This window comes from Scyliorhinus torazame, chromosome 13, assembly GCF_047496885.1.
Source record: "Scyliorhinus torazame isolate Kashiwa2021f chromosome 13, sScyTor2.1, whole genome shotgun sequence".
Lineage (NCBI taxonomy): Eukaryota > Metazoa > Chordata > Chondrichthyes > Carcharhiniformes > Scyliorhinidae > Scyliorhinus > Scyliorhinus torazame.
The window spans coordinates 173731642-173747687 of NC_092719.1; the positions used below are offsets into that span (position 1 = coordinate 173731642).

General features: G+C 39.9%; 1 protein-coding gene across 9 annotated transcripts in view; it reads left to right on the top strand.

The window, feature by feature from the left end:
- The window catches only part of LOC140388384 (ERC protein 2), a 1175365-nt gene that overhangs the window by 661273 nt on the left and 498046 nt on the right, over nucleotides 1–16046 (top strand). For all 9 annotated transcript variants that reach the window (XM_072472461.1, XM_072472462.1, XM_072472470.1 and 6 more), the window contains one exon: nucleotides 8858–8993. In XM_072472461.1, coding sequence (XP_072328562.1) covers nucleotides 8858–8993 — 136 coding nt within the window. The remainder of the gene's footprint in view (nucleotides 1–8857; nucleotides 8994–16046) is intronic.

Here is a 16046-nt window from a genome sequence, read left to right on the forward strand (position 1 = left end):
CAGGTGGCACTGCCAGGGTGCCAGGCTGTCAGTGCCAAGGTACCGCCCTTGTCAAAGGGCATGCACCTTGGGGCCTCCGATCCTCTGCGAGACCCCCACGAGTGCCGTTCCACCTGGTCCCCATTTGTGAAGACCAGTACTGAACGGCGCTCGCCTGGGGTCTCCGAGGTGCTTTTCGAACGCAGAGTAGCCATTCGATCGCGCCCTGTGTATTTTGAACCCTGATGTATGTCATTATGGACACAGAATGCAATGCAAAGTCACTTTGGGTTCTGGGTTGGAATTTTCTGGCCGTTGGGATTCTCTGTTCCCACCGGCAGCGCACTCCCGCCCGCAGGTTTCCTGGCAGTGTGGGGTGGAATCAATGGCAAATCCCGTTGACAAGCAACGGGAGTGGAAAAATTCCACTGCCAGCGAATGGTGCACTGCTGAGAAACCCACAGCCTGGGCGACCGGAGAATCCAGCCCCGTGATGTCCGTTCACGCAAAATATCCTTGTGATGACATGACATAGAGCAGTGCTGCATTCTCAAGTGGTACAAAAGAGCTGTGCCGCTTTGAGGCTATTTGCACATAATGTCAATGTGAAAACAAATTAATTCTTGCAGCCAGCTTCATTTGAACAACTGTCACATTTTCTTATTGCTACACGCTTGGCAGAGTGTTACAAACATTTAGCACTTCTACTTGAATTTTCTTTTCACCAATTTAAATTCATGACCCTCCCTTTTATTTCTGACATTATGACCAGAATTAAATATGATACTCCAAGTGAGGCCTGGCAAGTGCAATGTAAATGCATAACAACCTCGGAATCATTATAATCTGCTGTTCTGCTTTACAACACTGCATTCTATTTACATTTATAATTACATAGTCACTTTTTCTGGACATTGAAATTGATAATTGCACACTTTCTTACAGGTTCCATTCGAAATCTCCCTCTTCCTTCATTTATTGTGTACTTATCGTTATGTTTTATGAAACATGTTTTTTAATTCGACACATTTTTAGCCAGCTTGTCTCAGACTGATGTGTGGATGAGCTCGAGCACTCTGTTCCCCAGTGAACATTTTCATTCTAGGTAGGCAAACCCAGCGATTGAACACTGAACTGTCTTTAGTTTGTCAGCTACTGCTCTTTAATTAGTTTACCACCACAAGGAAGATGACTGACTGCAATTAACTTTCATTTGGGCTTTAATGGCAATTCATTTTCATTTAATAGTGAAGGAACAAGTGAGTATTAGCAACATGATTTTTTTTACAGTAATTAATATGCTCAACCAGCTTTGGTAGAAGTAGAGTATGGATAATTTACGACTGCTGTTCTAAACTATGTTGTAGCAATATTTTTTGCAAAACAGTTTGCTTCTGTTTCTGACTGGCTATCAAAGCTCACCGCCCTGGCTATCTTTCTTCTCAGCTGAAGCTTCAAACAGACTTTCTGGTTTGAATAAGACAGCTTTTGAAAAAAACTACAAAAAAAAAGTGTCTGAGTCAACCAAGAAGATTTAAATAACTCTTTAATTCAGAAAAGCTGCCAAACACACCAAACAGATGTTTGTGTTTGAATTCAATCACTAGGCCCACCCTTTTGAATATCAGGAACAGACGGAAATCAATTGTATCAGGTTAAGGTGGAACATGATTTCTATGAGTGAAGCTGGTTTTAAACCTCTTGTGTACTGTTTCAGTAAAGCCAGTATCATTATCCTGGAGAGAAATGCTTTGTTACACTGCTGTGTACTTTTTTTGACCAATGTGCAGTACTTACCAGTGTTAAATTTCATTTTGCATTTGTCTGCTTACTGGCATGGTGGATCTAAACCTGTAACTTAATTCACTATTTCATCACACTCCCTGTTTGAGTGTAGTTTGCAAATTGGATAAGCTTGTAATTAGTTTTGGTATCCAGTTCATTGATGTAGTTCAGAGATTATACGGACCAACCACTGGTCCTGTGGAAGTTCAACCAACTTCACTCTTATTTTCTTGCTCATAATACGCTGCTCATTAGTACGTTGCTCATTAGTACTCTTTCATCTTTACACCAAGCTAATTCTCAATTAGATTAGCTGTCCTTTTTTGGGAAATCCTCCATAAGACAGTTTGTATTTTGTTCTGCGCACACATCAACATTGAGATTCCATATGTATGACAAAAAGTATACACTGGACATTTATGCATTTATGCTATTGAACTACTAAATAATAGAACTGGATTTCTTTGTGTGGATCATTTATCTTTATTGGACAAAGTATGTGTTGGTTTGAAGGAAATCTTTTTCATGTCCATCACTTTGCTGATTTCTTCAGAAATCTGGCTGCTGCCTAGCAGTCGCATTAGTACCTCCATGGTGCTTAGTAGGACAATCAGCAACGCTCGCAAACCAAGTTCCGGATATCAGCAGTACCGCAGGACAGTTGCCAAGTCAAGGAATGGGTCCTGCTCAGGGGAAAACGGGGAAAAATAAGAGTAAGTCGCTTTGGGCTGCTTTGGCACTTTTCTTGACATAAACCAACCCACTACAGCAAAATGCAGCAGTTGAAAGACATGTGAATCAACTTTAAAATGAAAACAAAAACAATGTTGCGAAACAACATTTATGAGCTACTTGATCTTCTGTGGCATTGCACATGACAAAGTGTACCTCCATGGTGGAGGTGAAACGGGACTCAAGTTCAGATCAGTTGCTCCAGGGCATGCATAAGCAATGCCTCCTCTATTCAAAGTCATACATTATATTCTTATTTTTATATTTCCATCATAAATTCTTACACCCAGGTTTATAATGGAAACAGTTACGCAAGCATGTCACACCATTATTACACTCTCCTGCGAGTGTAGAATTTACAATGGAAAAAATTTACAGGAAATTTTTAATAGCTTTTAATGTAGTACTAATTAATATCCTATGGTGTTGGACATAGCAAGTCAGAGAATGCAGGCTCCTGCTTACCTGTTTCTGTTGTCGCCTTGCTGTTTTATTCTGTCTCTCCTTTTCTGGTTCTTTCTGTTTCTTTTTCTTCTCTGCGCCTCTGCCCTGACCTTGTCCTTCTGAGCCATCTACAACTGCAGTTTGTGTTAAGGATGGGAGGAAATGTGGCTCTCAGTATCTTTCCTTTCATTTTCGCACCCATCACAAATACTTCACCCTCTACCTCTCACTCCTATTTAACTTCTTGCCTACTCGAGTTCTCAATATCCACCTCCTTCCTACTATACCTTCATCCCATCAAGCTACCTGATGAATCCATTTATCCTTTCCTCCCCACCCTTTCATCATCCCCTCCCCCTTGTCATTCAATTCCACCTTCAGCTTCCACCCACTTGTTCTGTACAAATGTCAATTGTGAGAGGCTGCATCCTCGACCAGTGTCCTTCTTTTGCATGCACTCCCCTTTTTTACTTTACACACAGAGACTTTGTTTGCTATCCTAATTCAACTTTTAAAAAAATACTTGTACATAGGTAGCACTTTTAACATAGTACAATATCCCAAGGAATTTCATAGGAGTGCTAGAGAACAAACATTTGACACTGAGCCATACAATGAACCATTTGAATCATAGAATCCTACAGTGCAGAAGGCCTTTTGGCCCATCGCGTCTGCATCGACCCTTTTGAAAAAACACCCTACTGAGGCCCAATCCCCTGCCCTATTCCTACAACTCTACACTAAGGGGCAATTTAGCATGGCCAATTCACCTAGCCTGCACATCTTGGACTATGGGAGGAAACCGGAGCACCTGGGAGAAACCCACCTAGACACGGGGAGAACATACACACTCCACATAGATAGTCACCCGAGGTCGGAATTGTACCCGGTAATGAACAATATATCTGATCTTTGTTTCTCCCACCTTTTCCTGCTGATTTCCCTCCATTGCATTAATACTAATAATAACAATCTTTAAAAGTGTCACAAGTAGGCTTGCATTATCACTGCAATGAAGTTACGATGAAAATCCCTTAGTCGCCACACTCTGGCGCCTGTTCGGGTACACTGAGGGAGAATTCGGTATGTCCAATTCACCTAACAAGCACGCCTTTGGGAATTTGCGGGAGGAAACCGGAGCACCTGGAGCAAACACACACAGACACGGGGAGAACGTGCAGGCTCCACACAGTGACCCAAGTCCCTGGCACTGTGAAGCAACAATGCTAACTACTGTGGGCACCTCAATACATTTTCTCTTTGCAGCAACATAGAAATATAACAGTTGCCAACTTCTCCATGGAGAAAGCAATGTGTTCATATGCCTGGGACGTGGCACAACCTACAGCATGCATGGACCACTCCACAGTTTGTGCAAAACTGCACACCTGGCTTCTCAGTCATATGATCCTCTGCTGTTTTTCCAACTAGCTTCCTGTGGCCACGACCAGAGTCCAGTCATCAGCATGGGGCTCAGCGAGGACCATTTCACCAACTCTCCTTTGGGTGTCTGGAACCTCAGCTCCTGGGACATGGCTGCGCTCACAAGAATGTGGTCCCGAATCTAAATGCAACTCCTATGTGACCCGTTATGGGAAAACAACCTTTCAATGTTTTTGCTGATGCGTTTCTTTCCATCATTGTAGTTGTTAGTTGCACACCATAATGTAAGAGACATACTAGTCTGTCAAACTGGAAAATTGTACTTTCCTGCCCCATTAGAAATCGCTTTTGTGTGAGGCAACTTGCTTTATATTACTATGCAGCTTGTTGAATGATGATTGACCATGGAAAAGTGTGACAGAGGATGTGGATAGGACAAAATGTTGATTTTTAAAAATAAATACAAGATGTACCAAAATATCTGAGGTCTTCTGTGACACTGCTATGAGAATACTGAATTGAGGTTGAATATTTCTACTTTGTAAGTTTGCAGTCATAATGGCAACACCATTGGACATCAACTAGAGCCTGATTTAGAGTACCCTTGGTGGAATCTATAGGAGCAAATTGCTTGCAGTTCTCTTGCACAGTTAGGGGAATTCAAAGGAACTTGGGAGAAAATCCAACTTTCTTTGTCCCACAAAGGTGCAAAACCCTAACTTCAAGCATAATAGTTCCATCTTGATTATTGCTATTAAGAACTTAAAGAATTTTTGGGGGTATCCTGAAAATCTTATATTTATTTGTTATTCTTCAGATGTTATGGGATAGTGAGAAGGGAAGTTGGTTTTCCAAATGGTAAGTAGTTGACCTTCGTGAATGGAGGGAGTTTATATTAGGGAATTCTCAAGACACTCCACTAATAGAAGTCGGGTTTCTTATAAAAGTTTAGAAAATGTCCTTGCATGGAAACCTATTTCTTGAGCCTCAAGGACCAAAGAATCACGACGCCGAGGTCCCAGGTTCGATCCCGGCTCTGGGTCACTGTCCGTGTGGAGTTTGCACATTCTCCCCATGTTTGCGTGGGTTTCGCCCCCACACCCCAGCGATATGCAGGGTAGGTGGATTGGCCACGCTAAATTGCTCCTTAATTGGAAAAAATGAACCGGGTACTCTGAATTTATAAAAAACAATAAAACAAGACACAAAACAAAAAGGACCAAAGAATGTTGTCTAATTTCTCTGTCAGAGCATTGGAGGTGTGCCTGGCTACAGATTCCATACTTCTACAAGTCTGTCTCTTAGGACATCACTGTAGTTAAAGTTTTTTTTTAATTTAGAGTACCCAATTATTTTTTTCCCAATTAAGGGGCAATTTCGTGGCCAATCCACCTAACCTACACACTTTGGGTTATGGGGTTGAAACCCACGCAGACACGGGGAGAATGTGCAAACTCCACACGGGCAGTGATCCAGGGCCGGGATTCAAACCCAGGTCCTCAGCGCTGCAGTCCCAGTGCTAACCACTGCGCCGCCGTGCTCCCCTCTGTAGTTTAAATTTTGATATTCCGGTCATCCAACCGCTCATACAATACACAGAAACTATTTATCTCTTGTTGAAGACTCTCTTAACAGAAGTTCCTTTGATTTTTAGAAGTAATACTTATGGCAGGAATTTCTGTCAACACTTTATGCTTGTTGAACTTGGGATGAATATATGCACTTTGTTTGTGTTACAGTTAAGTGATGGCTGTATTCTGTGCCAGGCTACATAGCATGCCAATAAACTGGAAATCAGAACTGCTTCAGGGCTCCCAACCCTCCTTGGGGTAGACCATGCTTCCACGATAAATCATGCCAATTAAGCTGATGAGATTTTGTTGCAATAATTCAGAAACTGAGCTGTGATTTTTATTATACAATCTTAGTTAACTACATCCTCAAACATTCCAGTAACTTTGATAGCTTGTTCGTGTAGGATAATGATTATGTGAATAGAAAATATGTGTTTATTTGAAGCCTACCCAACTTATCCTTGAGCAAACCTTGGGAAACTAAGTTATAATCAAATTTAGACCATTTGAGAAAAGATTGTAGTCCACCAATTTACCTATTCAGTGCTTCAAATTTATCCTGTTGGTGTTGCGTGTCTTGAATAAGCATTAAAGTCCCCAAAAATATGTATTTCGCGTTACGTTTTTGAAAACGTAATTGGACATGATAATGATGAAATTTCTTAATATCCATTGCAATTTGAGCTGAAATCTATTTCTAGTTAAAAGTGGGTTAGAGGGCGGCACGGTGATGCAGTGGTTAGCACAGCTGCCTCATGGCGCCGAGGACCTGGGTTCAATCCCGGCCCCCCGGTCACTGTGTGGAGTTTCTTCATTCTCCCCGCGTCTGCGTGTGTCTGATGCCCACAGCCCAAAGATGTGCAGGGTAGGTGGATTGGCACTCTTTTTATTGCACCTTAATTGGGGAAACAAAATTAATTGGGTACTTTAAATCTTTTTAAAATGTGGGTTAGTAAGCAAGTTGATGGCTCGATTGATGGCTATTCTATGGCCTTGCCAAGGCGTTTAATTCTGTCGAAAGGACTTTGCTTTTTGTTGTATGTAGTGGAAATTCTTTACAGTCTTGAAGTGCATGGTGAAAGGGAAACTTTTTCTCTGGTCAACCACACACTAATGATGGCAAGATTGTAAAAGAAAAAACATGCACACTTTTTGAAGTTTCCTATTTAAAAGTAGAATAACTTTTGTGCCTCACTTAGATGCTATCACTTAAGTAGTCCAAAAACTAGTGAAAAAACTTTTAATATGTTTTCTTTCACGAATTTACTGCTGATATGAAATTTTACCACACTGGATTAAGCCTTACTTTATATTTCTGTATCGATTTGTAAAAATAGTATTTATGCTAATAATTAAATACATAAATGAATCTTGTACAAATGGTTCATGATTCAAACCATTGTGTTACATAACTTTTATCTACTCACTCAGACTTAAAAGAATTTTCTTCAGTTTAGTTTTGCCGCACAACATAAATGTGTCAAATGTTTTGTGGGTATAGGGTGGTAGGACTGTTTAAGAGGTGAATGTGAAGTCTAATGTATGGTTTGGAGATTTGGCAAATTTAGTCAGAGATTTCTTTAAATGTTTATAGGTTCATCCAATGATCACCATGCTGATCATCCAACTCTAGCCTAATCCTGCTTTCCCCCCAAAGCCTTTGGGGAGAATGGGATCAAAGGCTAAGGGGAGAAAGCAGGATTAGGCTATTGAGTTGGATGATAAGCCATGATCGTGATGAATGGTGGAGCAGGCTCGAAGGGCCAAAAGGCCTCCTCCTGCTCCTATCTTCTATGTATTTATGTTGTTCAGTTTTATTGTGAACAGATAAACTTACATAGCTACGTACAACATTTCTTTATTTTGATGCAGTATGGATCGCGCAAATTTGTTTATTGGAAAACTCTAAATTTGCTTGAAATATAGTGAAGGTTTGACAAGAGAAGCATTGTGCAGTCTCAGTGTTACACATTGCTATTTGGTGAACAAAAGATTACAAGAACGTCTGCATGGATCTAGTCCATATAAGAACATTTACTTGAAGTGGTGCAAGTCCATTCACAAAAAAAGATAGAATTATCAGTTTGTTGCGACTGAAGTTCCAACTTTAAAGAGCTGTGTGTTTTTGTTCATGGTTGGGCAACATAGATGTGCAACTCGAAACCACAACTCTGAACTTGCCATGTGCAAACACAGACACTGGGCTTATTGTATTTCTTTTTATAATTTTAAAAAGTTTGTCCTTGGGATGTGAACATTGCTGACAAAGCCAGCATTTATTGCCTATCCCAATTGCCCTTGAGAATGGTTATAACAGTGCATATTCACTTTGTGGTATATTTGCTTAAATGCAATAATTAATTGACTCTCAAGCCTTTTTCGTCTAACTGACACATTATTAAATAACAGTATCAAGTGGAGGAAAATCCAAATGCTGTTTGTTCACACAGGCAAATACACCAATTTATTCCTCCATTTATAGTATTGGAGGACTTTGTCAAATGCAGTGCAGTAGTGTGAACTCCTTAAAGGGTATCTAAATTCCAGTTAATTAACGAGAATTAAGAATGTTCATCATCTGTGAATTGCTCAGAATATTCTGTTCGTTATTTAGTATGATAAGAATAACAGTTAGACTGTATGTCCTTAAATGCATCGAGCATAAAGATTATAATGCGCTAAAGATTATAATGCATGTATTTGAACATGAAAATGACACTCTGCCTGAGGTTTTGGTCTTAGCGGGTATTCTTGGTGCCATGATGATGAATGTGGCGAAACAGCTGCAATGCCCTTCAAAATTTGTCAAAGCAACTGGTGTAATTCAGTATAATTTTTGAAATTTTGTGGGTGTTGGGTGGGTAGGGGGTGGGTGGGTGTGTGTAAGCTTAAGGCTAAAATAAGGTAGCATTTTATCACTAACTTATATTATTTGAGTGATTCCTATTTGAAATTCTCAGACAAGTAAAGGATCAGAATAAAAAAGTCGCCAACTTGAAACACAAAGAGCAGATGGAAAAGAAGAAGAATGCACAATTATTGGAGGAAGCTCGCAAACGGGAAGACAACTTGACAGATAACTCTCAACAGATGGAGGTGGGTTTGAATGATCTTCCATCTTATGTAAGATTTTCAGTCTGCCTCAAGTGCTTTTCACCTTCTCTCTATATGTGCACCTTGAATTCAAAATGTACATTTAAAACTTCAAGATGTGCAGGGAATATTGTGTCTGTACATAGATTAGAGATCTCACCCAAAGAAAGTAGTAATAATTATGAGCAAATTTTTCTTTATACACAAACTTACCTAAATTGAAGTATCTAATGCCCACTCAGACCAATTTAATCAAATACATAGCTTACATTTTCAAAGCGTTGTGAAGAAAATTAAACATCTGCGCGAGACTCTTTGGTCTCCCCATGGCATATTTCCTGGCGATGGGAGGTTGGCCAGCGGCGGATTCCTCTGGTCCCGCCGCTGTCAATGGGATTTCCCATTGAATCCGCCCCACGTCGCCAGGAAACCCAAGGCTAAGGTGCGCCATTGGGTATTTTTCAAAAGTTAGATGTCAAGGCATTCCGCCTCTGCTCTCTGCAAAGACCAAGAATTTATTTGTGTCGCTCAGTAGTTATAAAACTGAGTTATTCTGGGAACCATCATTATTTGCTAATCTGATGTTCCATGGCATGTCCACGGTGCTTGAGCTAGGAAATGTCATTGGATATTGGTGCACAGTTGGAAATGAGTTCAGGAACAAGGTCTTCAAAATAACAGAGAACTCTGAGGATATTTAATGTACTTTTGCTTGACTTTTATGTATCAGTAGATAGAACTTGAAAACTATTAGGTCAAAATGTTAAAACAGCAAATTAGAAACGATTTTCCACTGATGGCCTTATTTAGTGAAGTAGAAAGAGGAAAATCAGAAAACTTGTAACATTGACTGATGAATTCCTTTGTATTGAGGCAGGGCAGCCAGAGTGGGAGTGTCCTGGATACTGTTCGTTTACTAGTCTTTTATTTGTGACTGCAGTATGGAAATGTTCTTCAGATAAGTTGGACTGAATCCTCAATTTCTGTGCAAGTTGACCCCTCAGGCAAAATTTGGCCCATTATAGTCTACTATTCATTTGTTTACTAATCATTTCATAAATGATTTGGAGAATATGTGGCAGGTCTGTTTAGTAAGTTTGCGGACGACACAAAGATTGGTGGAGTTGTGGATAGTGAAGAAGATTGTCAGAGGATACAGCAGGATCTAGATCAGTTGGAGACTTGGGCGAAGAAATGGCAGATGGAGATTAATCCGGACAAATATGAGGTGATGCATTTTGGAAGGCCCAACACAGGTAGGAATTATACAGTAAAAGGCAGAACCCTTGGAGTATTGGCAGGCAAAGAGATCTGGAACTACAGGTCCACAGATCACTGAAAGTGGCAACGCAGGTGGATAAGGTAGTCAAGAAGGTATACGGCAGACTTGCCTTCATCGGTCAGGGCATTGGATATAAACATTGGCAAGTCATGCTGCAGCTGTACAGAACCTTAGTTAGGCCACATTTGGAATACTGGGTACACTTCTGTTCGCCACATTACTAGAAGGATATGGATGCTTCCGCGAGGGAACATAATAGGTTTACCAGGATATTGCCTGGTCTGGAGGGTATTAGCTATGAGGAGAGGCTGGATAAACTCGGATTGTTTTCCCTGGAACGACGGAGGTTGAGGGGTGACCTGAAAAGAGGTTTACAAAATTATGAGTTGCATGGATAGAGTGGATTGTGAGACGCTTTCTCGCAGGGTGGAAAGTCAGTACAAGGGCACATAGTTTTAAGGGTTGAGGAAGAGGGGGAAAGTTTAAAGGAGATATGCGAGGCAAGTTGTTTTTTTACACAGAGGGTGGCGAGTGCCTGGAACGTGCTGCCGGAGGGAGGTTGTGGAAGCAGGTACAATAGCAGTGTTTAAGAGGCATCTTTGACAAATACATGAATAGGATGGGAATAGAGGGATACGAACTCCGGAAGTGCAGAAGGCTTTAGTTTAGACAGGCATCATGATCAGCGCAGGCTTGGAGGGCTGAAGGTCCTATTTCTGTGCTGGACTGTTCATTGTTCTTTTAACGTCACTCGCTGATATTTATATTTCCACAGAATCACAGAAAGATACAGTGCCACATGAAAGGCACCTGAGCTGCCAATCCTAATCCCATTTTTTGTTTCCTATAGTGAAGCCAATTGTAGATATTGGAGAGAATTTCCATGCAGATCATTAATGTAATGTTGATATAGGAAGGTGGTTCAGAGGACCTTTTCCCACTTGAGCCACATTGGCTACAACCTGGCAAACCATGAATCAGTCTGAATTAGTGAGATTAAATCACAGTGGACAACATTATTCTCAGAAAACTACAAGATCTGATGATAATATATATAACATCTGTCATGCTAGGTTGCTTTGGTTTCAGTGCGTGATAGATTTGCACATTTTAGATGTGTTACTTGGCAAGAAAATAGAAGTGTGTACCTGGCTAATGTTTGATTTAAACATCTGGATTTAAAATGTATCAAATTGTAGCATTCTCAGTTTCAGTCCTTGATTTACCGACTTAAGCACTGCTAATATCTGCTCCATTTCATTTGTATGATATGATTAACTTTTTTTTTTCTCCATCGCAAATCAGCCTACTTGTGTTAGCTTGCAGATATTCAACTGCTAGGCAGTCATGATAGAACTTGAGTTTTTCTTCACTGTTTAAAATATGTTGATCAGACAGTAGGGCTTGCAATGCTGGTTTCATCCTCAAATTTCACACTTTTCATTGCTTGCATTGGCTTCATTCAGTTTTCTTCTCAAAAAGTGCATGCCACAAAGGCCAACTGCTTTTTAAACGAGGATAAAAATAATTAATGTTGGCAAATTTTAGAATGCGGGATCTCACAGTTTTCAGCATTGTTTAATTTCTGGCTGTCTAATGTGATAGTTTAAGGTTAGTTTGAACAGATTACTGAAAGTTGAGCTCTGTTAGATTAGCTCAATGGATGGTACAGCTGAACATCAAATTAGATGGTTTAGCTTAATGACAATGCAAGATTAATAATAATCTTTATTAGTGTCACAAGTAGGCTTACATTAAACACTGCAATTAAGTTACTGTGAAAATCCCCTAGTCACCACACTCCGGCACCTACACAGAGGGAGAATTCAGAATGTCCAATTCACCTAACAAGCACGCTTTTTGGGACTTGTGGGAGGAAACCGGAGCACCCGGAGGAAACCCACGCAGACACAAGGAGAACGTGCAGACTCTGCACAGACAGTGACCCAAGCCGGGAATCGAACCTGGGTCCCTGGCTCTGTGAAGCAACAGTGCTACGCATTGTGCTACCGTCCCGATTAAGGGTGAAGACGAGAATTGATACATCAGAAAAATTTCTCGCAGCAAATATTCTTCTTCAATCTAATTTTGCTTTAAATGGATTTAAAAATCAACCTCAGCCCCTTCTCTGTAAAAGGATATTTTTTCTGCGTTGTCACTTGATATGGAGTGGAAATAAACCTAGTCCCAAACGTGACATGCTAAAGCAATGAAGGAAGATTAAACCAACATCTATAAACGATTAATATACGATGGAATATAAATTCACTGTGGCCACATTTTAAATGATTCGCTGTTAGAAACCAATTGGCATTTATCTAGTTATTAACTAAAATATTAATATTTCAGGATTGTTAACTCTGATGAGCTTGTATGTATTTGTCTTCACTTGACCAGTGGGGGTTCTATTAAGTAGTGGATAAATTCCATATGTGCTGCTGAAATGTGTTTTGAACTACAGCCAAAGTTTTAAACCGCTGTTCAGGAGAAAAACTGTACCATTGTTGAAAGAATTTAATTTGACGAAATCTGCAGCTGAGGGGAAAACTCGGGAAGGTTATAAAAGCCAAGTTTGCACAGGTCATTAAAGTCAGCGCAGAGCAAACTAATGTACAAATATTGACTTCCACAGAGGTAGCTACAAAGTGATATTTATCCCTTTGTAAATAGTGCTGACTTCATAAATTCAGATGTTACAAATGGAAAATGTTTCAACATACAAAGCTGTCTGGTGTTAAATGCAAAATCTGGAGAAAATTCTACACATGGGTAATCTGCAGTAATTTTAACAGATTAAGAATGTATCAACAGTAATAGAATCTACTTCAAGGAACTGATTATTCTATTAATTCTTAACAGAAAAATAACTAGCCATTTATATAGTGGAGTTGCAACAGAAGACACATGCAGGCATATGAAATGATATTGAGATTGGTGGTTTACATTCACATTTTTGTAAAGAGGCATAACCAACAAATAATTATCACATTCTGGAAGAGGGTTGAGATGGCTCCAAGACTGCATGATTACCAATGAAAAATTAGCTAACCTTCAAGTAGTTCAGAGTATCATTGATGCCTGGTCAACTAGCTAATAAGCACCTTATTAATCAGAGATAGTGATTGGCTAGACACTGGAATTCTTACCTTTTGACTTCAGATAGCCATGCAAACTATTAGCCTAACAAGTAGAAATGTCCTAGCTGGACAAACAGTAGGAAACTTATCAGTGCTGTGTGTTTATTTATAGCTTACACTGATAAACATTCTGCCGCATATATGAATTTGGCCTCAACTCTCTTAACTTAGGTAAATGAGATGCATCAAATTTGAGATAGAGTGTGCACTCAAAATCAGGCCAATTGAAATTTTACCTATGGGAATTTCTCAGTATCTAGGTTTGGAAACTCTAAAGCATGATGCTGAGACTCCACACATGATAGACTGCCAGCAGAGCCAAAACAATTTATTTTAACTGTTCAAAAATCATAGTCTGCTTGTTTTGTACGTGATGTGGCTTAGTGTACCAGCATATAACAGGTGAAAATGCACATGGACAGATGGGATTTCCCACACCAGTTGTCTTTGTGCGTGTTAGGTATTGTACATGGTGTGGGTAAACAAGACCTGGATCCTGATTTTCACAGCTAACGGTCAAAACAATTGGGGATAAAAGCTATATCTTCTTTAGCTTCTCCACAGGTACACCCATTTCAATCTCATAATAGCAATGCTATACTTATTTCGGGCTGGATCTTGCGATGAAAATAATGGTGAGGTTATCTGTGTTTACTGTTATTCAAGAATCAAGCAGACAGCAACTTCTGGCAACCACATATATGCAGTCAAAATGAGGAAGTTGCTGTCATAGTCGCCCATTCCTCCAGGACCTTCGCTACGCCAGTATCTCGTAAAGTGACTGCATTAAAACTTATGGATCAGTCCTAAGTTCCTGTACCCACATGATAGATACCCATGAAATTTGCCAGAAAGGGCTAGGGGGTTGGATTCTCCTGCCCCGCCCACCACAAGAACTCCACGGGTGAGCTACGTACAATGGAAAGCTCCATTGCCTCGGGCGGGATTCTCCGGTTGCCGGGCGGACGTGGCTGGAGAATCCCACCCTAGGTCTTGCCAACTCAAGTGAAAGTAAATTTTTAATGGTGTGTTAAGTCTCAATTATTGCCAACAATATCTTTGACACTCAAAATTATTTTTCATAATTGTGAAAATCTCAAAAATTAAGAAAATATATATTATTTTTCTTTGACACTTATCTCTTTTACTTAATTCCATCTTTTTGTCCCTATAATTATTTTGCTTTCTCAACCTGATTTGTCATTGAATGAAATATTCTAACTTATACTTCCTGGTTCAGACTCTCTGCACTGCTCATTACCAGTTCTTCAATCTAATTGGTTAAGGAGATCAACAGAGTTTTGTCCTGTTCACACACATCGTGTATTCTCTCGAGATGATTCTGTGATTAAATGATTTTCCAATTCCAACAAGTTCCAGTGCAAAACCCCACAGAGTCTGTGGGCAAGTGGAAGTGTTTTGAACAGCTGATGTTGTTCATTCTCCGCTGACCACAAAATGCAAGCCAATGCTTCTGTGCCACAAATATTAATCGCAGAAAGAGATAATCTAATCAGACTTTACAGGGAACGATTGAGCTACAGTCAGACATTAAGTGCCAATCGGAATTTTTAAAGCCCATTTTTAAGTATAAAAACAGCATGATCACCTTATTTGTGATCGTGAGAACAGTGAGCAGATGTACCTTGTTACAGTAGTTAAAGATGGAAACAAAAATGCTCGCTGTCTTAAATGAGGAAAATAATGCATGTTAGGCTAATTGGCACAGTTTTTATGGTAGAACTGGATCACTGAAGAATTTTAAATTTATTTTTTCAAGGTATACTATATTTTCTATTGTGAAATTACAAATGTTGCACAAATATATCTCTACAGTTCCAGACAATTTCTCATGCATTTTGTTCATTGCAACAGATTTTAAATAATTTCAAAATCCAGTAGGAACTAAATTGCAGTGAATTGGGAGAAACTGAGGTTAGTGATATTGACAGTATATATTTTGAACCTCAAATAACAATGTGAATCTTTCTTTGATTTTCACATACTTGACTGACCTGATGTGGTAGCACTCATCATTATTTCAGTGTATATCTGGCAACAACGTCTGGTGTCCAAAGTTGCAGTTAGGGTGCATCGGTGCAGTCCTGGGTGATCGACTCAGTACTGTAATGCCTCAAGTGGTGATATGCATCACTGTAAATACACAAGGGGTTAATGCAAATATACTAAGACTAAATAAACACTAGAGGGAGCACCAGAGACTCCATGACACACAGACATTCAACCAATAGGCCAGTAAGATAGGACACGACCAATGGGCAGTCAACACACACCCAGAGGTGACACTACTACAAGGGGGCTATCCATATAAAAGGACAGGGCACACATGGTCTTTCTCTTTCCATATGCGACACTCAGAGAGACAGGGGCAGATCAGAGCATCACACCCACCGCATGGATTAGAGCAGACTGGTTAGTTAGACTGAGTTACTATAGTAAGATTAGCAGGAGAGTCGAACTCAAGTAGGAGAATTGTTAACTGTTCAATAAATGTGTTAAATCTATCTCCAAGTCTGAACCTTCCTTTGTCAGAGTATACATCAAGGAAGCAGCTTATGCTACATGAAGAAGCATAACACAACATCAAGCTTGTTGTATTTCACACTAGTTCCACAT